Source organism: Dreissena polymorpha, chromosome 10 (genome assembly GCF_020536995.1).
Source record: "Dreissena polymorpha isolate Duluth1 chromosome 10, UMN_Dpol_1.0, whole genome shotgun sequence".
Taxonomy (NCBI): Eukaryota; Metazoa; Mollusca; class Bivalvia; order Myida; family Dreissenidae; genus Dreissena; species Dreissena polymorpha.
The window spans coordinates 74,429,632-74,456,785 of NC_068364.1; the positions used below are offsets into that span (position 1 = coordinate 74,429,632).

Here is a 27,154-nt window from a genome sequence, read left to right on the forward strand (position 1 = left end):
AATAACAGTTTTTAACTAGTCATTTTTTAAATAAGCTTTTTACTTATGATAAAGAAATGTCTTTTACAGACAATTTTAAAAAATGCAGAAAACAAGAGTAAAACCTGATATCAAACAATTTCAAAACTATAATATAATAATATTGTTACTTTTTGCAGCATCATTTGCCTTTTTTTATAAGAAAATGCTCTTAATGTCCTAAAACAAATTCTCCTGTACGTTAAATAATTATAATGATAATTTAGAAAATCATCCAGATTAAAAAAATAATAAACCAGTTTCATAATCATGTCCTTGCATGCTTGTTTTGATTCAGACAATGAGGAGACTGACCTGAAGACCAGTCTAGACCAGTCTGGAGCAGATGATAATGACAGGCCATTCAGTCTGAGTAGATTCGGTGAGAACCAGTCCACAGTTGTGAGCAGGGTACCAAACAAGAGCGTGGAAGACTTGTACCATCCAGATTGCTCAAGTTGTCAGGCAGCGACCAGTCTATCACCATTGGTTACCAACAAGTACCTGCATACCGGGGAACCAGACTTGCCAAGCTCCGAATGCCCGCCGTTCGATGATCTTGAAGTGCTGGGTGCTTGTGGTGGCGTCTCAGTTTCTAGTATTGGTGAGGAAAGTGAAAACCAGTCTGTGGACGATTTCAGTTTGGGCGGTCCAATTTTGCAGAAACTCTTAAATATGGACGCGATTGACAAGTCCAATGGTGAACCGATAGCCTCTTGTAGAAGTTTTGGTCCCATTAAAGATATTTCTGTTTCAAATATTCATATTGATGAGGATGATAAAACGAAGAATTTCATGAAGAAAGACTTCAGTAATTTGTCGAGGAGCAAGCCAAAGGTCGTGGAACACGGAAACGGACGTCTGTTTTCTGCCAACACCCCGGGTGAAGATGAGAAAGTGTTTACTCTCCTTAGCCCAGAGTCAGACTTTTCTGAGTCAAGCTCTAGTGAAGTTTGGGGCTACAGACCCCAACTTGTGCATGAGCCGAAACACATGCATACGCCGGAGACCGATTCCAGCGTCGAAGGTTGCTCATGTGCCGATCTGCCTAATCAAAACAGCTATTACAGACACGATGACACTCTGAGTGAAACAAGCCCTTTGACTGGTGAGGAGGAAAATAAACTGTTGAATCTGATTGGTCAGTCTGAACACGCCTCCACCAATCAGCGATCATTTATCGAACTGACTGAGACCATGTTAAAAATGACTCTAGACATGCAGAATGAGTTAGAATTGGATTCATATACTCAAGTACCGCCTGCTCAATTTTCAAAAGGGTCAGAGGTTATGACTTTTCCAGATGACATCATATCTATAAATAGACAAGTCAGTTTGGCATCTCTTACGGGCATATGCAGTGAAGCAGAAAAAACAGACGACAAACAAGCGGCTGGTCATGGTTGCTCCAAGGAGAATGTCTGTGAATATGTCAATGGAGAAACTCAACAAAATGAAAAAATGGTAGATATTGAAGTTACTCTAGAAAGTGAGGAAAATGAAAATGCTAATGGAATAACTCTAGAAAGTGATCATTTAAGTAGAGTTTTGACAGATTGTGAAGTAATAGATCTTGAATCCCCAGATGCCTTAATGAATGTTGACCCAATAACCATGTACAAAGAGGAAGAGGAAAATTCCTTGCAAAATTCAGGAGATATTTCTCTACTTGAAACTGTTGACGAGGGAACCACTGTTGCTGAAAGTCGGTCAACATATGTTTAATGAGCTTCTCGATGGTTTTAAGTAAACTAAATGTCAATGGTTGAGTGAATAACTTTCAGTAACTTTGAGTTAATATTGAGTTTGTCAATGTACAACATTTACAAACTCAGTTGTCGATAATCATGATGGGCACTTTATCACCATGTTATGTTGGAAAAGCATCCAAAAGAAATTAGTAATACTTATTTTAATTTTTATGGTTATTTAAGGATTATTTTAACTGATTTTTCATTTACACTTGATATATCTAGGGTGTTATAGACCCATGTTTTATTGAAATTTAAAAAAAAACATTATGTACAAACATTTTTATGCCCCCGGTAGGGTGGCATATAGCAGTTGAACTGTCCGTCAGTCTGTCCGTCCATCCTTCCATCTGAAAACATTAACATTGCCCATAACTTTTGCAATATTGAAGATAGCAACTTGATATTTGGCATGCATGTGTATCTCATGGAGCTGCACAGTTTGAGAGGTGCAAAGTCAAGGTTAAGGTAATCCTTCAAGGTCAATGGTCAAAAATAAAAATTCAAGGGATGTAACAAGCTTTAAAGAGAGATAATTTCTATTTATCATTTGGCAGGTTCAGATCATTTTCACAAGGGAAGTAATATTTTATATTACCACCCTTGTTAAAATGATCTGTACCTGCCAAATGATATAATTCAAAGAGATATATTTAAAAAGATATATATAGATCAAAGTGGCGCAGTAGGGGGCGATGTGTTTCTGACAAACACATCTCTTGTTAACACCAGTACATGTGTAGATATTTCATGAAAGTGATCAGGATTTAAAAATCTTAATCTGAACAAGTTGTCATTTTGTTGTTATTGATCTATTTGCAATGATGAGCTTTGGAATATTTGATTCTTGTTCTGATAAAACTGGGCATAATACATGTGCGTAAAGTGTCATCCCAGATTAGCCTGTGCAGTCCGCACAGGCTAATCAGGGACGACACTTTCCGCCTAAACTTGATTTTCTGTAAGGAGGGACTTCCTTGAAACTAAAAATACCATTAAAGCGGAAAGTGTCGTCCCTGATTAGCCTGTGCGGACTGCACAGGCTAATCTTGGACGACACTTTATGCACATGCATTATGCCCAGTTTTCTGAGAACAAGACACATTTGATTCTTGCTTTTATATTTAGGCATGGTTTTGTGTTTCTTAAAAATGAAGTGTTTTTTTTTAATAGCATTTACATTTTAAAGAACACCATTGGTGTAGCTACTGTACCTGATCATAAGTGTTATTTGAACATTGACTGCAAAACTTTAGTTTCTGTATCAGATAAAGAAAGAATTTTAACCCTTTGCATGCTGGGAAATTTGTTGTCTGGTAAAATGTCTTCTGCTGAATTTCTAAAATTAGCATTTTCTTCGATTTTTTTTCCGATACTATCAGAATAGCAAACAGTTTGGATCCATTCTGTGGCATCTCATCGGGATCCACACTGTTTGCAAAGGCCTTCAAAATGCGGTTCCAGCACTGAAAGAGTTAAATAGTAACAACTAATATCGTGAACTTATATTACATATGAGAATATGTGCCATTTAATGCAGGATTATAAGACATAATGGTTATTGCGAGAAATGTAATTTCACATAAATGTGACATGTTAACTCTTTCAGTGCTGGAACCGAATTTTGAAGACCTTTGCAAACAGTTTGGATCCAGATGAGACGCCACTGAACGTGGCATCTCATCAGGATCCAAACTGTTTGCTATTTTGATAGTATTCTTTGAAAAAAATCTAAGAAAATGCTAATTTTACAAAGTCAGCAGACAACATTTTAGCAGAAGACAAATTTCCCAGCATGCAAAGGGTTAAGCGTGTTCTATAGATGGATTTCCTATATATGTATATAGGTTTAGGGTAAGGATGAGGTAAATTTCTAAGAAAAAATATTTTTAATTATACCCCCACAAACAAAGTTTAGGGGGGTATATAGGAGTGAGCTTGTCTGTCGGTCTGTATTAATTGTCCACTCTCTAATTCAAGTTGTTTTCATCCGATCTTCACCAAACTTGTCAGATGTTGTATCTAGATGATGTCTAGGTAAAAAACTAGTTAACTGGGTCACTTAGTGCGTTCTAAACATTGAGCATGGTGTCCGCTCTCTAATTCAAGTAGTTTTGATCCGAGATTCACCAAACTTGGTCAGAAGTTGTATCTAGATGATGTCTAAGCCAATTTCGAACATGGGTCATGGCAGGTAAAAAACTAGGTTACCGGGTCAGTTAGTGCGTTTTAAACATTGCGCATGGTATCCGCTCTCTAATTCAAGTAGTTTTCATCCAATCTTCACCACGCTTGGTCAGAAGTTTTATCTAGATGATGTGTAGATCAAGTTGAACATGGGCCATGCCGGGTCAAAAACTACAAAAACTAGGTCACGGGGTCACTTAGTGCGTTTTAAACATTGAGCATAGTGTCTGCTGTTTTTTGTGAGGACAACATGCAAAATATTCTGTGTCAATGCGGCATGTGGGGGATTTAGTCACGTCTGTGACAAAGCTCTAGTTGAAATTTATTCTTATGTAAATACATGTGTATATTCATATTGTAATATATTCCCATATTCATAAGAATGTATTTTAATTAAACATATTTTATCTTAGAAATTAACTGGACATTCCCTGACCCATAGGTACTGCGCTTAAAGTAGGGATCACCTATAATGGCCATCACTATATTGACATTTGCATAAACTTTACATTACGTTTCAAGGATTGCATACATGTATGTGATAAGACCTTAAATGAGCCTCCCTATGTGAGAAGGGGATTTAATGCATGTGCGTTAGTGTCGTCCCTGATTAGCCTGTGCGGACATTTTCCGCCTTAACTAGATTTTTGCAAAGAAGAGACTTTTGTAAAACAAAAATATAATTAAAGCGGAAAGTGATGTCCCTGATTAGCCTGTGCAGACTGTACAGGCTAATCTGGGACAACACTTTATGATAATCAACAGCTCCAAGAGGATTGATCTCCAATCTGTGATTGTACTTCTGGCAGCAAGATAATCAACAGCTCCAAGTGCTTGTTCTATCCCGAAAACGGTTATAAGGGTGTCTCAATTAGTCTCAATTATCTCAAGGCTTGGGGATTTGAGGCATTTCAGCTAAAATGAAAAGGTTTAACTCCCAAAGGTTTAAACCTAAGATCTGTCCAATGACCACAAATTCTGATGTATTGCTCCTTTCTAGAAAATGAAAGTGTTTGTATTATCTGTGGACTTTTCAATCAGTTGTGTTTGACATTTTTATTTTTACCCTTTCCCACTTGGAAGCAAAGTAAAAATAGCTTTTGCAACCAGCATAAAACCAGAACAGCCTGCAAGTAACTTGCAGTCTTTCAGGTTATATGCTGTGTGCTACGCATCAGTATCTAAGGGTTGAAAATGAAGCCTTAAAAACTTGAATCTAGTAAGAAAGATCTTTAATTTAATTTGATTTTCTTGGCCCTGATATTGGTTCAACGGAATGGGAATACATGTATGCTAGATGTCTCCGTATTGTTTGGGGAATAAAGTGCAATGTCTTTTGTTGTTATGTGTGGTAAGAATTCAAACATGGAATGAATCTGAAATGTCTTATTCATGTTGTTAATGTAGCTGTTTTTATATTTTGTTAATAATGATTATACCATTTACATTATTCTATAACTATGTCATTTTCAGATTTCAGTTCCAAAGGGACATTTTCATTAAGTTTGAATGTATTAAGGCAAAATACAAAAATAGGATACTAAATCCCTTTGTTAATTCATCAAGATAAAATGTATGGGGAATAATACATGTTGTAAGTTTCACTTGAAATATTGTTTCATATATTCTGTTTGGTTTTTAAGTATGTGTGATGTATCGACTGTATCAATATTGTTTTTCCCACATTATTTGTATGTGCCCATTGCTTATGGAACCATTACAACTTGTTGTGTACCTTTTTTGTTCAGTGGTACAATCATGTGGTCAAGTAAAGACGAAAATATTTAACAATAAAAATTGCATTCTATGTTTGATGTTGTATCATAACTTTTATGCATTTTAATTTGTTAAGTATTGTTGTTTGTTTATATGTTCTGACATTTTATATATGCACATAGTATGATGAAACAACTGGCAGATGAATATTAACTACACATTAAACAAGTTATTTATTTGTGTAGTGAAAGTCTCAACTCATATTTGTGGATGTGTTCATTTGTTCTTCTTGAATGGACATACTATGAACTCTACTTGTAACAATATAGCATGTAGTGTTAGATTGCAATTAACAATGCAGAGTCAAAGTGCCTGGCCAGATTCCAGTATATTTCACTTCAACCAGTATATTCCCTTCAGATATTTTGAGCTCAGACATGCATATGCCCTCCAGCACAATTGCCCACCGGGACATTTACAAACCCGCAAATTCACCTTTATATCAGGTGTTAGACTCTTGGTTAAATGCGCATTTTCACTCTCATCATGATTGTTTTGAACTATATTAAATATTATATTTATGTTGCAGCCTATAATTATATTCAACTTTTTTGATGGTATAAAGGTGTAAACCGTTGAACATAGTATTTAGTAAATTTATAAATGCCGTAAAAATCTTGTGGATGTTCACTTTTTTTACTTTTGGTGGTCTACTCTATATCCCTTTGCATGCTGGGAAATTTGTCTTCTGCTAAAATGTCGTCTGCTGAATTTATAAAATAAGCATTTTCTTCGATTTTTTTCAAAGAATACTATCAGAATAGCAAACAGTTTGGATCCAAACTGTTTGCAAAGGCCTTTAAAATTCAGCTCCAGCGCTTTAAGGGTTAAAAAACGCAATTTTGACGGCGTGTTAAGAGTCTGAAACTTAGTTTATGTACAAAATACACTGTTTAAAAGTCCGAATAATTTTCTGCAGATTTGTTCATAGCATGCAAAAACACAAATGTTGATTCTGCAACAAATACAAGTATAAGTGTCAGTAAACTTGTATGTTATTAATTTCATCAAAGGAAACAACAGAAGATTTATGGTCCATTTAAAGATAGTTAATTAATTTTATTAAGTATTGTTAGTTCATATTCATGTGTCGGTTTAAGATAGAGTAAATAAAATATTTATATTAAAATCTTATATCCTTGCTTGAAGAAACTACCAAGTAAATGCCCTTCGATGCAATAAATGTTGCCTTTTTAGCAAAATATGGGTACATGTTCTATTAAAAAATCTAGTTTGAACAAGATTAATATTCTAAATATGGTGTTCAACATACAGCCGGCATAACATTTTGTATAGCTGCTTTTGTTTATTCATATTTATGTACATTCTGTTGAATTTACGTCCCTATGGGAATAACAATGACTTATTTAATTATGTATGCATAATTGTTTGACATTGTGATGATATGTCTGTCTGTCTCTCTCTTTAATTTATATTTTTCTTATCTGACATTATTTGTGTTTGTTGGTATGTATTGAAAGAGTGGAAAACATTCAAATAAATTTGTAATCTCAGTCTTTTCAAGTTATCATCATAAGTATTATAAACAGCATAATTGTCAGCAACATCATTACCATCATCATCGTGATCATAATAAGACACTTAGCATCAGTTTCACAACCTCTATCATCTTTGACTCAATCATCTATATACTTAGCGTAATTATAAGTCTGTCAACAGACTGATAATATTATTTTTTTTCTTTTCTAATTTCACAATTTCTTCTTGAGATGTATTGCAAAACAATATCAAAGCTCCTTTTCTCTTCTGGCTTAATTCTCCCCCGTCATCGGCGGAGGGTTATTGTTTTGGCTTTGTACGTGAGTCTGTCTTTCCGTCAGTCCGGAGCCATATCTTGGAAGTGCTTTGACGCATTTCATTGGAACTTGGTATAAGTATTGTTCCGCCGCCGGCCACCCCTGCCGTGGTGGTACGGTAACGGGACAAGGCTCCAGGCATATGCACGCAGGACCGTTGTTGCACAACAACGATATTTTATATTTGTATGGAAGGATGACGAAGTCCGAGTTCCGGTTAAAACAATTATTTTTCTATTGGGTTCGCATGGTATTCATATAATGGCATTGGTAATTACATAATACAAGTACATAGGTTATATACATTTGATGAATTATAATATTGTCATATCTAGGCATAACTGTCTCTGAGCTCCGTACCCATCATAACAATGGACAAACATGGCCGCTGTTTATTATTATTGTTGTCAGGCAAGTAACTGGTTATTTATTATAACATATACGGAGCAGCTCCGGGTGGAAAAGTGTTAGGAAAGATTGGCCAATGCTCCGGAAAAGTCTGGGTTTATATACCCTATGAATCGCTCCAGATGACTTCATCAAAATTATGACGTGTACGGAGCTCTGTAGAATAAGAATTTTCGGTCATAACCGAGCAACGTTTCGGCGATGTTCATAGCGCACGGAACATGCCGAAGCATATAGTTTGAAGTCAACATGTATATTCAAGGATAATATATTCTTAACAATTATTTATATAACTATAGTAAACCAACATAAACTCCGACATCTTGCTAGTTAGAGTGAAAACAATAGAATATAATTTAACATCCATTATACTGCAAAAGAGGGCGGGAACGCCCATGACGACAATTCGATTCGTCTCGGAATTAGTACTATATTTAGATCGAGGTCTCCCGGACATGCAGGTTGTTTAGCAAATAAAACTACAATTGATTATGCGTAGTAGCATTTCATGACGAAAGCTTTCTAACAGTATATATATGGATACTAGGATGATGCACGCCAAATGGCAGTGTACACCATCTGTTAATAACGGAGTTATGGCCCTTTGTATCTTGAAAAAAAAATGCTTTTTTGAGTATCAAATATAACACTTTTGTGTCCAGAAGCATATTGGCGGGGGATATCAATTCAACGAATTTGCATTTTAAGCAGATAAGAAAACGTAACTCTGTATTGTATAAGTACAGTACAAGAAGAAGAAGAGTTATCTCTATAAAAATGATAAAGCAGGGCTGTAAACAGTCTACGTAATTATGACAACCACTTTTATCATCAACTTCATCATCATAAGGTAATAGTTATCACTGCTACATCTGTCATCAACATCGTCATCATAAAGTGATATATATCACTGCTACTTCTGTCATCAACACCGTCATCATAAGTTGAAAGATATCACTGCTACTTCTATCATCAACATCATCAGCATAGGGTGAAAGATATCACTGCTACTTCTGTAATCAACATCATCAGCATAGGGTGAAAGATATCACTGCTACTTCTGTAATCAACATCATCAGCATAGGGTGAAAGAATCACTGCTACTTCTGTAATCAACATCATCAGCATAGGGTGAAAGATATCACTGCTACTTCTGTAATCAAAATCATCAGCATAGGGTGAAAGATATCACTGCTACTTCTGTAATCAACATCATCAGCATAGGGTGAAAGATATCACTGCTACTTCTGTAATCAACATCATCAGCATAGGGTAAAAGATATCATTGCTACTTCTGTAATCAACATCATCAGCATAGGGTGAAAGATATCACTGCTACTTCTGTAATCAACATCATCAGCATAGGGTGAAAGATATTCACTGCTACTTCTGTAATCAACATCATCAGCATAGGGTGAAAGATATCACTGCTACTTCTGTAATCAACATCATCAGCATAGGGTGAAAGATATCACTGCTACTTCTGTAATTAACATCATCAGCATAGGGTGAAATATATCACTGCTACTTCTGTAATCAACATCATCAGCATAGGGTGAAAGATATCACTGCTACTTCTGTAATCAACATCATCAGCATAGGGTGAAAGATATCACTGCTACTTCTGTAATTAACATCATCAGCATAGGGTGAAATATATCACTGCTACTTCTGTAATCAACATCATCAGCATAGGGTGAAAGATATCACTGCTACTTCTGTAATCAACATCATCAGCATAGGGTGAAAGATATCACTGCTACTTCTGTAATCAACATCATCAGCATAGGGTGAAAGATATCACTGCTACTTCTATAATCAACATCATCAGCATAGGGTGAAAGATATCACTGCTACTTCTGTAATCAACATCATCAGCATAGGGTGAAAGATATCACTGCTACTTCTGTAATCAATATCATCAGCATAGGGTGAAAGATATCACTGCTACTTCTGTAATCAACATCATCAGCATAGGGTGAAAGATATCACTGCTACTTCTGTAATCAACATCATCAGCATAGGGTGAAAGATATCACTGCTACTTCTGTAATCAACATCATCAGCATAGGGTGAAAGAATCACTGCTACTTCTGTAATCAACATCATCAGCATAGGGTGAAAGATATCACTGCTACTTCTGTAATCAACATCATCAGCATAGGGTGAAAGATATCACTGCTACTTCTGTAATCAACATCATCAGCATAGGGTGAAAGATATCACTGCTACTTCTATCATCAACATCATCAGCATAGGGTGAAAGATATCACTGCTACTTCTGTAATCAACATCATCAGCATAGGGTGAAAGATATCACTGCTACTTCTATCATCGCTTGCATAGTCTGGACCAGGATATTGGTAATTAAAGACATATGTGAGTAATGCCTCAGTCACAAATAATCCGGTCGCCGCCCGATGTGTCCGATCTCCAGGCATCGGGAAGACTGGACACGTCCGAGCCGTCCGCCGTCCTATGAGTGACAAAGTTTAAAACCTCAGTCACAAATAGACACCGATCAGCGGCCGACGTTTTTTTCCGCTCATCGGGCAGGCGCCGGCCGATGATCTCACGCACATCGGGTCATTTTGTAGCATCGGGCGGCGTCCGGATTAATTTTGTATGTCACAGTTTGTTTTACCCGACATCGGGCCCGGGAAGGAATCGAGTTGAGATCGAAAAAAGATCGGACGATCAACGAACGGTTATCGCCCGGCATGCGCCTGACATTGGATTACAATTTTAATCAGGTCGCCAGCCCGATGAGCGGAAAAATACGTCGGCCGCTGATCGGACGATGATCGGTGTCTATTTTTGACTGATGTATTAGGTCTGTTTTGTAGCATTTGTTACAAAGACTGGAACATGCATGGGTATTGATTGTTCACATTATGGTTGGCAAACAACTCTTGTTTTTGTGTCAAGTGAAATAAAGCAGGAACACCCATGCCATGCAGGGACATTACTCATTTCTAAATTATTTCTTAGTAAAAAAACAGCAATCTGGAGCACTGCAACCAATTTCATAAATCTGGATATAACTCTTGTTTGGTTAGCGATTGTATTAACAAATAGATATTCAAACAGGTGAGCATTTTGGTTACGTTTTGGATAAGATTTAGCCAAGGTCTTTGACTTTGGTTATCTTTATAGTTTATACGAATTATGGTTATCTTTTGGATTAGCTCAAATTATTCATATTTATACAATAGTCAGGAATCAGCAGCGGCTCTATGCTAAATGATGTCATGAGTTTGAACTAAGTCATAGTCAGAATCAGCAGCGGCTCTATGCTAAATGATGTCATAAGTGTGAACCAAGTCATAGTCAGAATCAGCAGCGGCTCTTTGCTAAATGATGTCATAAGTGTGAACCAAGTCATAGTCAGAATCAGCAGCGGCTCTATGCTAAATGATGTCATAAGTGTGAACCAAGTCATAGTCAGAATCAGCAGCGGCTCTATGCTAAATGATGTCATAAGTGTGAACCAAGTCATAGTCAGAATCAGCAGCGGCTCTATGCTAAATGATGTCATAAGTGTGAACCAAGTCATAGTCAGAATCAGCAGCGGCTCTTTGCTTAAGGATGTCGTGAGTATGAACTAAGTTATAGTCAGTATGAGCATCTGCTCCATGCTAAATGATGTCATGAGTTTGAACTTACTGATAGTCAGAATCGCAAGCGGCTCTATGCTTAAAGATGCCATTGTAACCTTTATCATAACTAATGATCTTATATTGCTAAAATTGATTTTTTAAAAGTATGATTTTTTTTCTCATTTTAACAAATGTGTTCATTAATCATTCTGATTGCAAATTGAACGCCAATTGAAACACAAACTATATTTGTGTCACTCATTAATTATATATGGGTGTATTTATTTATACAAGAATTATAGATACTAACACATGAAGTCTCTGAGGATGACTATAGATCTTTCTTGTTAATAAAAATATTTATTGGCAGATTGATATCTCGTTGTTAACTAGATTTTTTTATCTATGTTTTGGTGAAAATAACAATCACTCATTTCCATTATTAAAATTATTATAATTATCTATAAATAAATCATGTAAAATCGCTCCTCTATAAGATGTTCTCAAATTGTGTAACTATGTTGCAAACAAATAAAAAACAACAACATGCAATTGAATTAAATAATTGTCTTGTGGTGATTTTTTCTTCGTTCAAATTTACTATTTCTTTGGGTTACATAAACCGCTTTTCTTTCCTAACATATAGTCCGCGATCTACGTTATGGTTTTTAATTGTATTTTCAACATTATGGCAATATTTAAATTTTATTTAAAATAAATACAAATTATGAAAAAAATTCATGACAAGCGTTCAGTTTAACTTGATTATTTTGGTGAGGCCCCAGTTTTTGTCTACATGCGCTTCCTTTTCCGGTTGAAGTCGTCAAAATGGTGAGAGCATGTTTTCGATGTCTATAAGTTTTAACAAATTGCGTTCATTTTTCAACATGATTTAAAGTTACAAAATGCTATATACATACGCTATGTAATATTTAACGCGAGTGACATTTATTTAAATTAATGAAACTGCTCCATAATTTTGTTTGTTGAGAAGAAATACTCACGTGGGTCTGTTTACAGCAACAAGTTGTGGGTGGGGTAAGATTTAATATAAATCGTTTGTACGTTTGAATACAGACTCAGAAGAGACGAAACAACGGTCGCAACAAGAAAGGGCGCGGTCATGTGCAGGCCGTCAGGTGCACCAACTGTGCCAGATGTGTACCTAAAGACAAGGCAATAAAGAAATTTGTCATCCGCAACATTGTCGAAGCAGCGGCCGTGCGAGATATTTCTGATGCCAGTGTTTATGATGGTATGCCTTATTGCATTTTTTATTATTAAATTTGGTTAGATAAATTAATAACTAGCCAGTTTTCATTCTAAAATGAAAATATATGAATATCAATTGAAACATTAACAATTTTACCAGGCCTCATTCATATCCAATTATCCACACATGCGAAATGTCCTGGACTTGGTGGGACCAACAGTCCCACTTTTGGGGTATATGTCCCACCACCCAGATGAGGCCAAAAAGAAAAATAGTTGTGTTTCAGGTCACCTCCTGAAAAAAAGTAGGGTCGGTAGGTAGGAAAAACTTATTATTATTTAAAATTCTTTTTATTTTTCATGTTTTCCATAAATCAGTGTACAGTGTTGAACACTGTTCTAATATCTAAATATAGCAGTTTGGATCAGTTATATCAAATATTTGTTGTTAGATATTTCACACAATGTTAACTCTTTAACATCTGAAGGTGAACATTTTCATTTTGCTGCAGACTACTTTTAGTTCTTTAAAATTGTGAAAAACCTTTTATATGTAAATAGTTCTAAAAAGTAATGTTGCAAAAGGAGGTAGTACTTTTGATAAGCAATTTCTTCAATAAGAATTTAAAGACTTTGTTCCGGCATGATGAAAACATTTGTTCAAATTGACGGACAAAATGGACGACGCCATGTTTACAATCAAACGGAACGCCGGATATCAATTTTGCGGGAAAAACAGGCTGGTCCCCCGATTGCACAATGTGTATAATATAAAGTGTTCGCGGCGACAGGATGTTATTTTGCAGGTCACAATACAATTATTCTGGTAATCGCCGAATTCGACCGGACGGAGATGGACAAAAATCGCCGAACTCGGAACTCCACGGGGAAAAAATTAACAAAAAAGGCAAATATTGGAAAATAAGTTTTTGGGTCGGCCCCAAAAAGATAGGGTCGGTCGGGTGACCTGAAACACAGCTATTTTTCTTTTTGGCCTGAGACAATTTGTCCCAACATTTGTAAAAAAGCTACATAATTATTAATTCAAAATATAATTCACTGTTACTCACTACTACCTTGTGTCTTCTAGGGACTTTCAATGGCTCTTACAGCTAGTTGACACCTCTAAACTTCTTCAATTTTAATATCTCCGGTCTGATTTTTGTTTGTTGTAAATGTCACAAGTTATTTAAATTTGCTTTAATTAATACACTTTTGATATGTCGAAATGCTAGTCCAACCATAAATTCATAATGTCAAGTTGAGTCTTGAAAGAATTTACAGTATCACATTTCACAATGTCTTGTGGTAAGTTGTTCCAAACTGAGATTGTGCGATGTCTGAAAGAATGGAGGCGAACTCACAGGAGGGAATCCCGTATTTTTTATATATATATTTTTTGTATATATGCTATAATAGAAACAAGATGTGCAACTTCATTTGCCGAAAAACTACACCATCTTAACTGTAAACCATGTAACTCAACAATTTTTAACGAATCAACTACACACCGGTTGTTTCCAGATGATTACTTAAGAATGCTTACGCCTAGGTTCATGAAACTTCGTAGGTACATTGATCATGACTGGCAGATGACCCCTATTGATTTTCAGGTCACTAGGTCAAAGGTCAAGGTCACAGTTACTTGAAACAGTAAAATGGTTTCCTGATGATAACTCAAGAATAATTAGGCCTAGGATCATGAAACTTCATAGGTACATTGATCATGACTGGCAGATGACCCGTTATGATTTTCAGGTCACTATGTCAAAGGTCAAGGTCACAGTGACAAAAAATGTATTCTTACAATGGCTGCCACTACAACTGACAGCCCATATGGGGGGCATGCATGTTTTACAAACAGCCCTTGTAAGAAAATATTTTGTCATTATTGCATCAACTTAATTTTGAAGTTAGTTGATGATTTACTGAATAAAAACAGTGCTCGATGCGCACACATTGCATAACACGATTTACACATGTTCAATTTGGGCCTCTGTACAGATAGGATGTCAAATAGAGGAATGCCCCACATTTCAGTTTGTGGAGTCATCAGCTTAGTGCAACTATATGTTTACTTCTGAATGTGGAGAACGTTTGTGTTAATCAAGTATTAAACACATTTATCGTCAATATTGGCCAGAAATTGAGAGGTTTGTTTTATGTAAAATACTGATTACTGACTACAGTGAAGGTGGTATGATTGATTGTTTTATGTGTCGCGCTTTTTGGTCAAATGTCTAGACATTTTTATGGAATGTCCACATTTGGACCTGAAAAATTCAGGCATGTACGTCATATCTGTTATTGTGAAGTATATTTTTATGCCTCCACAAAGGTTGAAGTCATAACGCATTTATTTTCCATCCATACCACTATAACATTCAGAAGCATGTGTTTTAAACTCCTTAATTGTTGTTTGACTCACAAATATGCAATGTGGGGAAAGAAAAATAAAGATCCAACATTCTGTAAGTAATTGTAAGTAATTGCTGCTGAACAGACCTTTGAAAAATCCTTTGGCAAATGCTACATGGCAGATTGTTGAGGTATATTTAAATGTAAATTCCTTTTTTCTCAACTGAAGGTAACTAACAGGATATGAACACACAAAAACATGAAAATATGGCTTTTATGCCCTGGATCGAATGATCGGGGGTATAATGTTTTTTGCCTGTCTGTCATTGTATGTATCACAAAACTTTAACCTTTGTCATAACTTTTGCAATATTGATGATACCAACTTGATATTTGGTATGTATGTGTATTTCATGGAGCTAGCCTGCACATTTAGAGTGGTGAAAGGTCAAGGTCATCCTTCAAGGTAAAAAAATAAAATAATTTCAAAGCGGCGCATTAGGGGGCATTGTGTTTCTGACAAACACATCTCTTGTTAAACAACTTGAAAAGTTGTTAATTTTACACAGCAAAAGAGTAATCTTGTCAGCCTTTAAAACAGTAGCCTTTGTTTGTTTAAAAATACAACTTCTTAAAATGATGACAATAAAAGAAGGAATCGGTTTAGTTTTAATTTGAGAATCAAGATGTCCTGTTACCCCCAGAGTGTTTTATCTTTAATTTTTCTTCAAAATAGGTGTCTAAACAACATTCAGTGTCCCAGATAATTATTTGGGAAATAGGGTTTTCACCCATTGATTTTGAAAAATAGGGTGATTTCATACTTGAAATAGGGTGAAATGAGTAATACAAATTTGTATCTTACAATCATTGCTTCTTTACTTATGTTGAAACTGTACACCTGTATTGCTGCAATAAAACTGTAAACTATCATAATTAACTGATTCTGCACTTACTGGCTATTGCTTTCTTGGTTCCAAAAAGTTTGCCATCAACTGATATTTTGGCGCAACAATCGCGGACGTCTTTCGACTGCTCGTATATATACATTTGTATTACGAATCGTAATAGAAACTGAAAAAACAGATGCTTTATAAATACATGCACAATGAGCGACGGATAATAAGTCTGATTGAAAACGCATGTATGTCGTCGTAAATAATTTGGTCAGGCGCAAATTTAACTATGAAATCTAGTCTGCACGGTGTTTGAGTAACTTTGACTGTTTTCCTGCTCCGTCATCCAGGCCCTTGCTAAATGAAAGCCTCGCAGCATTACGATTATAATTCCATAGAGAAAATACCGAAAATGAGCACAGCATTTTCAATAGAAGCTATTGTATCCTACACATGTGATTTGACGAATTTGCATACAAGTCAAATTGGTTGAATTTTCAATACGCATGATATTGTATTTCTTTGCCTTTTTAAACATTTTCATAAGGTGAAAGACGCAGATACGCAGCTTATCTGGGGCACTGACCATTGTCAACTTGTTGTCCCCTACCGGTTTTACCGGAGGAGACTTATGGTTTGCGCTCTGTGCGTCTGTCTGTGAGTCTGTCTGTCTCACTTTTCTGGATCTTGCAATAACTTAAAAGTTCTTAATATTTGTTCATGAAACTTGCAACATGGATAGATGGCAATATGGACATTATGCACGTCATTTAATTTTGTTCCTACGTCAAAAATTTTGGTTGCTATGGCAACAAAAAAAATCTGAAAATGGTGGAATTTCTGACAATGGTGGAGCCGGTAGGGGATCATATTGCTTGACAATAGCCTTGTCTTTAATATGACTGGTATGCATCTCATTATGAGTTTTCTTTTTTCAGTTTATGCCCTGCCTAAGCTGTATGCCAAGCTGTTGTACTGTATCTCGTGTGCAATTCACTCCAAGGTAGTGAGGAACAGGTCCAGGGAAGCCCGTAAAGACAGAACTCCACCCATCCGATTCAGGCCAATCAGGGTATGCATACAAATTCAACTGATTCCAAATGATATATTAATTTACCTTCCAATACCAAAGGACCCTGTCTGTTTGAGAAGACTATTGCTCTGCATGCTCTGCTCAGTTTATGTTCATCATTTTTGGGCTTCTGTGAGGAGTAATTTTGGATATCTCTTAATTCAATCAAATGAATGACAAGAAAATAAATTCAAAATAATTGATCTGGTTTTCCGCAGCTGAGCTTCTTTTCTTTATTAATGAGTTATTATAAAAAATAACAGAATTGTGCTTAGACTCATTTAACTGAGCTTTTGTGATCGCTTTTTGTCCGTCGTCTGTTGTGCGTTGTGCGGCGTCAACATTTGTCTTGTTAATTTTCTAGAGACCACATTTATTGTCCAATCTTCATGAAATTTGGTCTGAACATTGGTTTCAATAATGAGTTCGAAAATGGTTAAGTTTGCTTGAAAAACATGACTGCCAATGGGCGGGGCATTTTTCCTTATATGGCTATAGTAAAATCTTATTAACACTAGAGGCCACATTTATTGTCTGATCTTCATAAAACTTGGTCAGAAGATTCATCCCAATAATATCTTGGACGAGTTTGAAAATGATGCCGGTTGGTTGAAAAACATGGCCGCCAGGGGGCGGGGCATTTTTCCTTATATGTCTTTAGTAAAACCTTGTTAACACTCTATAGAGGCCACATTTATTGTCCAATATTGATGAAATATGGTCAGAAGATGTGTCTTAATGATATCTTGGATGAGTTCGAAAATGGTTACGTTTGCTTGAAAAACATGGCTGCCAAGGGGCGGGGCATTTTTCCTTATATGGCTATATAAGGCTAAAGTCAAATCTTGTTAACACTCTAAAGGCCACATTTATCGTCAGATCTTCATGAAACTCGGTCAGAAGATTCATCCCAATAATATCTTGGACGAGTTCAAAAATGATGCCGGTTGGTTGAAAAACATTGCCACCACGGGGGCGGTGCTATTTTCCTTTTATGGCTTTAGTAAAACCTTGTTAACACTCTAGAGGTCACATTTATTTTCCGATCATCATGAAACTTTGTCAGAAGATTTGTCCCAATGATATCTTGGATGAGCTTGAAAATGGTTGCTTTAAAAACATGGCCACCAGGGGCAGGGCATTTTTCCTTATATGGCTATATATGGCTATAGTAAAACCTTGTTAACACTCTAGAGGCCACATTTATAGTCCAATCTTCATGAAATTTGATCAGAAGATTGGTCTCAATGGTATCTTGGATGAGTTTGAAAATAATTATGTTTGCTTGAAAAAAATGGCTTCCTAGGGGCGGGGCATTTTTCCTTATATGGCTATAGCAAAATCTTGTTAACACTCTTAGAGGCCACATTTACTGTCCGATCTTCATGAAACTTGGTCAGAAGATTCATCCCGATAATATCTTGGACGAGTTAAAAAATGATGCCAGTTGGTTGAAAAACATGGCTGCCAGGGGGCGGGGCATTTTTCCTTATATGGCTATAGTAAAACCTTGTTAACACTATAGAGGCCACATTTATTTTCTGATCTTCGTGAAACTTGGTCAGAAGATTTGTCCCAATAATATCTTGTTATCTCAGGTGAGCGACTTTGGGCCTTTCAGGCCCTCTTGTTCAATTACTTTGTAACAACTGTACAGTTACTTTGTACTTAGCCTGTCAGGGTTTTACACTCATGACAAATTTTAGGGGTCCCTAGGACTCTAGTTAATAATTTTCAGGGGTCCTGTCAATAAAAATGGGAGTCCCAATATAACTTGAGTTACAAGCAGTGAATGTATGCTAAATATGCTGGCTGTGTCAAAGTCAATTAGTTAAAAGTATAGTAATAAATTATTTATGTAAACAACAGCCGAGATTTAACATACACCTATTAAATTAAAAATTGTATTTATTTTTATAGTTTAATCTTGCTTGCCAGATAATAAGCTATCGTAACCTCAGTAAGCTTTTCTTTCATAGCGTCATTAATAGCTTTCATTTACGGAACGTAATATCAATTCGGGACTTTGCACCTAGCAACAGCAGGTGCGCGATAACTCGTTTGGTCGATAAATCAACAAGCGAGACAACTCGTACATCCTTCTAGAAAATTACGTACTGCAGTTGTCTTTCAGAGCGTCTTGTTAAAATTACAAGAAAGAATACGTCAAAATGAGTGTGCGTCCCATGGGACGCAAATTAACAAATATGATGGGTCCTGACTGGCATTTTATGCGTATTTGACGCAGAATATCGCGTCCCGTAAAACCCTGGCCTGTAACAACAATTAAGTTTAAGATAACGGTATTTTTATGCCTTACACATCTATTTACCTGTCCCTCTCTATGAAGGTAACCAAAAAATTGAATTATATAAAATCAAAAACACTTAATTTTGACATTGACATACTTTTAGACTTGGACTAATTCAGATGGTTCAAATTCTTGGTTAACCCAAAATGAGTTGTTACTTCAGATGTAAATAATGTTTCCACAAAGCTTTCATACTTGCATAGATGATGCTCAAAACATTTGTCAACAGACACACGTCACCTTACCACACTTCAACCAATGGCATTTACCTATGTTCGGGCTTTTTAATAAAAAACTTGTTACCGCAAAATGTCTAGCTTCAATATGCCATGTTAAAAAGCTTCTATACTTTCATGGATGTAATCTATCTATTAATGCTCAAAACCAAAATAGAAGGGTAAACAAGTCTGAGATAAAAATTCACTTTTGTAAAAAAAAAAATTCACACACATTTTGATAATTATTTGTAAACAAAACTGCTATGAGTTATTATGTTCATATACGAAGCACCTATGCCCCTGATTTAATGAGCATTTGTTTTATTTCCTAATTATAACAAACATATGTATGTGTATTATAATAATTATATGTAAACAAAGTAAGCTGCTATGATTTATTATGCTCAAGTTGGTTGCTTTCCTGTTCACAGCAGGATGGACCCGGAGGGCCCACCAAGCCAGGCACCCAGGGTGAGCGAGGTGCACCGCGCACATAGGACACGGGACACCAACGTCTTCTTTCTCTGTACAGACTGTGCTACACAATAAATTAACACACACCTGTGCAGTTGATGGCTCTGTTGTTAATTATTATGTTGCAATTTGTATTAACAGGACTCACAATGACAAGATAGGTTTTAAGCCCGGGGGGGGGGGGGGACTTCCCAACTTTAAGGCTAGGGATGTCCTGCTAAGACTTCGGAAATGTGACCCATTTTTATACTGGAACTTTGATAAAGTAGACCCATTTTGATACAAGATTTTTTTTTAAGCATACCCCTTTGTATACGATATCATTGAGAAAGTGGACCCATTTGAATACAAGAATTTTTATAAACTGGACCCATTTCAATTCTAGAATTTGATAAAGTGGACACAGTCAAGTTTCTGCATCTTTCCCGCTACTGAAATTTACTGTTTGATACCAATTTATATACAAGAATGACATTTATCATACCCATTTTGATACTGATACTTTCAAATCTATATGCATTTATATACAAGCAATTTCTGATTTCAATACCCATATCTATACTTAGATGCTCAAATACCCATATCTATAATTTCAGTCGAAAAACACACCCCATATAATCGGCACACCCGTATATAGGAAGTTACCACCCAGTGGAGAAGTTAATTTTTAGCTCACCTGAGCATAACGTGCTCATGTCGAGCTTGTGTGATCGCCTTTTGTAAGTCGTGCGTCGTCAACATTTTGCCTTGTGAACACTAGAGGCCACATTTATTGTCTGATCTTCATGAAATTTAGTCAGAACATTTGTCCCATTGATACCTCGACTGAGTTCGAAACTGGGTCATGCTGGGTCAAAAACAAGTTTTGAAAATTGCATAAGTGCACTTATTTTCAACTGATTTTCAAACAAAATAGATTTTTAGCTCGACTATTATATATGAAATATATATTGTGGAGCTATCCTAGTCACCCCTGCGTCAACGTTAGCGTGCAAGTGTTAAAGTTTTCGTACTACCCCAAATATTTTCTTTGTCCCTATACATATTGCTTTCATAATATGCATACTTGTTTACCAACACGACCCCAACCTATAAACAAGAGCAGACAACTCTATCAAGCATTTTGTCATAATTATGGCCCCTTTTCCACTTAGAATATGCAGCAAATGTTAAAGTTTTTCGTACTACCCCATTTATTTTCATTGTCCCTTGACAAATTGCTTTTATATTTTGCATTCTTGTTTACCAACATCACCCCAGCCTATAAACAAGAGCAGACAACTCTATCAAGCATTTTGTCATAATTATTGCCCCTTTTATACTTAGAATATGCATATTATTGATAAATCTATGTTTGCGTACTACCCCAAATATTTCCTATATCCTTTGACATATGGCTTTTATATGTTGCATACTTGTTTACCAACATGACCCCGACTTATAAACAAGAGCAGACCACTGTGTCAAGCATTTTGACATAATTATGGCCCTTTTTACACTTAGATAATTGAACATTTTGCTTAAATTGCCATAACTTCTTTATTTATGATCACATTTTATTATGACTTTGACAAAACAACTCTTACCTGAATACCACAATGGATTCCAACCAAACAATAACCCACGCCCCTTCCCAGAATCCCTCCGCCCCAACCTCCCCCCCCATTTTTTATGTCCCCCAGTCTTAACTGGGGGACATATTGTTTTAGCCCTGTTGGTTTGTTTGTTGGTTTGTTTCCGTCAAACTTTAACATTTGCCATAACTTTTTGCAATATTGACGATAGCAACTTGATATTTGACATGCATGTGTATCTCATGGAGCTGCACATTTTGAGTGGTGAAAGGTCAAGGTCATCCTTCAAAGTCAAAGGTAAAAAAACTTTGGGGGGGGGACATAGTGTTTTACAAACACATCTTGTGTTCAATTAAGCTGATAATGATTGCCTCCATTAAATGACATTGAAAACTACTAATGCACACATTGAATTGTATGATTAAATCATTTATGCCTAGTGTCTAGAAAAAAGGCCTTGGCAAACAGTCAAAACCCAGATGAGACGCCGCATCGGTCTACGCTGTTTGCTTAAAGGAATTTCTGTAAGAAATATTTTAAATATAGAAAAAAATATACTACCACATCCCTAATTTTAGAAATAAATTGATCCAATTTAGGATGGGAGAGTCCACTAGGCATAAATGGGTTAAATATTGAAAGGAAGACATTTTGTTATGCAAACATGGTGACGGATTCAGACTTATATAGTTTTACACTATTTATATACTTGAATTCTGTAATAAATAGTTGCGGATTGTCTCACATACTGCATTCATAGGCGCGGCAGGACCTTATAAACTTCGAAATGCACACATTTGTTTCATTAGAAATAATTTTTAAAAATGCACGTGTTTATGTTAAACTCATAAACAACATAACAAACACGATTAGTTGTTCCCATATTAAGGGAAACATAATCGAATGTAGTACTCATGATTATTGCATTATTTACGGTTAACACATGTCTTGAGTTATAGCATAAGTAACAGTTCTACTTTACGCTGAATAACAATCTCTGAAAAACACATCCCAAGCCACGCTCTGGGAAAACGGGGTTTAATGCATGTGCGCAAATCGTCCGAAATACGCTCTAGGCTTATGAGGGGCGACTCTATCCACCTAAACTGGATTTTCGTTTGAAAGAAACCTCTTTAAAACGAAACAGTCCATACAAACGGTGTTCAGTGATCGAAACCAATTAACAGTTGAGTAATCGAACATAGTTAACTGTGCACGTTTAATTTACCGGTATTCAATACAAAGCGGACATTAAATACATATCGTGTAACATTATAAATGCTGTAAGTCAATTGTGGTATTTAACTGCAAATGACAAAATTCTGCAAGTAACCCGTTTTCTTTAGTAATTACCATGACCAAGTCAGTTCAGTTTTTAGAAGGGTGTGTTCAAATAAAGTATTATTTATTTAAACTATCATTGCCAATATTACTACGCTGTTGATGGACATATGTATGCATGTGACGTCAGTCGAGGTTTCTCATATAATTACCATAAAATATACGTTGGAATACATGGTTATGTCGTTGTCTTTTAAAGTGTACACTAAATAAGAACATGCGGCTAACGTATTCGTGTTATATATTCAACGGTGTTTAAACCGTCCGTACAGATTTCACAGGCTAACAGCTTATCCTTGCGTCGCGACCATGGACCGATGTCCACTTTGTTGCGGAACCTTCCACAAGCCGAAGCTTCTTCCGTGCCTGGATACCATGTGTTTCACGTGCCGTGATGAGTACGTGCTAAGGCGCGAGCGCATCAGGGACCTTCCCGTGCCTTTTGTGTGGCTTGGAACTTTCGGTACAGGAAGGCGGCCTTTGCAAATTCAACGTTAACCAGAACATCAAGGTGGAACAGACAATCGAGCCAGCCCTGGCGGCCCCGGACAGTTCCGTGCCGTGCGAGTTGAAAATGAGCTAAGGGCCGCTTAGTATGTATTATATAGAAGTATTTGTTATGTATTTTTGTTTATCGGCAGACCATGAACAACGATTCGGATGTTTCTGATGTGTAGAAATGTAACCGTCTTTGCTGCTTGAACTTCATTGTGTGATAGATTATGCGATTTCAAAATGCGCGTGGTTAAATCAAACAATATACATGCATACACAATTTATGCCAAAGAGCAGTTCTCACACAGTTTGTGATTCGTTATAATATGAGCCGTTCTGGGGAAACTGAGCTTAATGCATGTGCAGTCCGCATGGTTAATCAGGGACGACACTTTCCGCTTTTATGGAAACTTTCGTTATAAGGAAGTCACTTCTTAAAGAAAATCAAGCTTAGACGAAAAGTGTCTTCACTAATTAGCCTGTGTGGGCTGCACAATCTTATCTGGCAAGACACTTGACGCACATGCATTAAGTCCAGTTTTCATAAAACGCGACCCCTATATTGCCTAGTGCATATTTATTGGTAATATAATTATCGAGATATTCATTCATGCTACTACTTTTGAATACAATCTTATTAAAGTGGTTTCTTATAACCATATAATAAGGATGTTTTTTAATTACAGTCGGAAACGGTAAACTACTCCTAAATAGTTTCCATACCATAAAAAGCACATTATATCAACGGTTATCGTCAGAACCCATACGCTAGACAAGTATTTCCCATACGTCCGTGTTTCCAAAAATACCAGTGTTTCCTAAACGCAAGTGTTTCCCATACGTCAGTGCGTCCCATACGCCAGTGTTTCCCTCTCCACAATACCCATACGCCCGTATTCCCCCATAACCCATACCATAGTGTTACCCATACGTCTGTGTTTCCCATTGGCAAGTTTTTCACATTCATCCAGGTTTCCCACCCCCAGATGTGCGAAGAGAAAAAGGACGCCAACCAGCGCTGCCTTGACTGCGAGCAGAACTTCTGTGGAGCCTGTAGCCGGGCACCCCTGCGCCTGAACATGGTTTGAAATCACGCCCTGGTCAACCTTTCCGGGAGAGAGGGAAGGCACTTCATAATGACCACTGGTGGGCGGTCGGTTTCACAGTTGCAGGTCTTCTCTCCAAAGATTGTGTTTATGTACAGGGGCATAGAACAGCTGTTGGGTGCATGTATGCACGGGAGTAGTACCATCAAATATCTCTTTTTAAGTGTGAGCACGTGCAAATCCAACTATTGACATATAACAAGTTTTAACCTCACATTTACTCTGATCACGGACTCTAGACGACAATATACGCTCCGTGATCTGATAGAATATGCCGTTTCTGAGACAATTCTATTTAAACATTTTATAGTAAGAAGTGCATGCAGAGTATAGTGCGTTCAATTTATTCATATACGACACATGATTACATATATAATCAGATAAACAAATAAAGGGAAGTTTATAATGAATATTAACTACATATACTACATAAAAACAACACACTTTATTGTCACATTGGGTAGGTTACTTAAACACTGAAAAACAGAATATATGGACAATAATTGTAGTGACGTAGTTAAGTTGCGTATACAACTCTAGAAGGACGAGTAACAAGAATTAATCCGTGAGAGAAAAAAGACCAAAACACGAATTCGTTAACAATAAACTCTTCACCCGTGTTTCGATAAGTATATACGTCATGAAGTTGTATAAATTCATGATAATAATTATACAGTAAGGTAAAAGCTCATTTTTTACATTAAAGGGTGTTGTATACAGCTTTTGCATTTGTTAAATCTAGCGAGAATCATTTAATAATTTATATAAGCGAATTTGGCGTCAGCACAAAATTTTAAGAAAACGAAAGAAAAGAACAATTCCAAATTGTTCATTTTTTCGTGTTTATAACTCAACATAGCTCTGAATAATTATATCAATTTCAAATGATGAATCGAATGTCACTTGTCAATTTTGTAAACGTCCTTAGTATTATAGCTCTCCAGAGTTATTTTCATATTGAATCTGTGAAAACCTGTTTGATTATTGTCACTTTGATAAAATGGTGCTCCAGGAAAGAGAGATTTGACCGTTACTGCTTAATTGCTTGATTTCGCATTGCGTAATGTCAATGCCGTCCTGCTGCTTCATCCAGTGACAAATCTCCATCGCATTGTCAAATATATCACACTCCAACAATTTGCAACACACACACGCGTCCCGTGACTTTGACCATTCCACCATTGACTTTATATCTTGAGTGGAAACCTTAATGCGTTGATAAACTAACTTTCTGATCGATTCAGAAAGTTGGTAATGCTGTGTAACCTTAAGTGGTGTATATTTTAATATAAAAGTGTGTAGACTTGTCAGGTTTGGAAGAGCTGCACAGAGAAGGTCCATTGAATTTGGAAAACTAAGTTCTAGTCTTCTAATGTTTTTACCTGTGACAGACATCGATTGTAAAATGCGGTCCTCTGATAATCGTGATAGAAACGTTATCTCACACGCACGCATAAAGGTGCAGTCTAAATTACTTATATCGGTATTTCCGCTACATGATAAGTACTTGAGTTTTAGACCCTGTAGATCTAATTGATCGGTGTTTTTAAGCCACAGACGCAGATACGACAGTGTTTCTCTTGATTGCGAAATGATTTCCTGTAAACGATGTGGTGATTCCTGTTGAGAAGTGTGAAAAAACACAGCTTCAATGCTAATGATGTTTGATATGTTCATATCTATTAACGTATTTAAAGCGTATTTGTATTTCTCGTTCTTCCAATTAAAAAAGTCTATATGACTGATCGTCAGTCGTAAGCACGACTGCTTATTTGCCAGCCCTTCAATAAAGCCATCCACTATAATGTTTTGTGCTGTTGTGTTTTGAAATAAGATTGTGTCGCGGTCTGAATAAGAAGTCGGCTTGCTTTCCAAGACGCATGTTATTACATCCGTGATATGCTTTGATATTCTTTCAGCCGCTGGGGCACACATTCCACACGTGAAAATAAATAACTGACCAATGTCCAGAATAGACCTATAATCACAATACACCGACTGTATGGTGTTCAGGGTGTTTTCAATGTCCGGCTGATTCATTGCAATATACAACGATGCTAGAAACTCCTGAATTGTTTTGTGTAAGAACATGTATGGAACATTCTTTCGCGAGCTAAGCGCCAACGATTTTTTCTTTGTGATAATTCCTGTCTGAAGTAAGTAATAAAGTTTAGTTTTTGTCATGTGATTAGTGATAGTGTTTTCCGCAAAGACTAGCGACGATTCTTTACTAGTGTCTGTTAGTGTTTTAAACGCAAGCGCACACGCAGAGTGAACCAGCGACCAATTATCTCGCAGATACTCGGTTGATTCAGTTCCAATGATTTGTTTTATTTCATTAACACACATTTCTTCAGTGTCAAAATTTTCAATTTGAAGTTTTTGCAACCCCTTGGCTATGTGCATATCAAGCATATTCATGTATACAGAACACCGTGAACCTTCCACTAAACGTCCAACGTAAAACTGATGAACTAACTGCACACAAACAGCTGGTACTGTGATGAGATTGCCCAAGCTTTGAGCCTCTATTATATCAAT

At 36.5% G+C, this 27,154-nt stretch overlaps 2 protein-coding genes across 2 annotated transcripts in view; both read left to right on the top strand.

The window, feature by feature from the left end:
- LOC127847934 (ankyrin repeat and IBR domain-containing protein 1-like) overlaps positions 1–7,246 on the top strand; it is a 47,389-nt gene extending 40,143 nt beyond the window's left edge. The window contains exon 20 of the mRNA XM_052380166.1: positions 317–7,246. Coding sequence (XP_052236126.1) covers positions 317–1,743 — 1,427 coding nt within the window. The 3' untranslated portion in view covers positions 1,744–7,246. The remainder of the gene's footprint in view (positions 1–316) is intronic.
- A 5,040-nt stretch (positions 7,247–12,286) lies between these two features.
- Positions 12,287–20,191, top strand: LOC127848674 (40S ribosomal protein S26-like). The gene is made up of 4 exons (XM_052381263.1): positions 12,287–12,387; positions 12,634–12,811; positions 16,961–17,094; positions 20,055–20,191. The coding sequence occupies exons 1-4, from the start codon at positions 12,385–12,387 to the stop codon at positions 20,118–20,120; spliced, it is 381 nt and encodes a 126-aa protein (XP_052237223.1). The 5' UTR covers positions 12,287–12,384; the 3' UTR covers positions 20,121–20,191.
- The last annotated feature ends 6,963 nt before the right edge of the window (positions 20,192–27,154 follow it).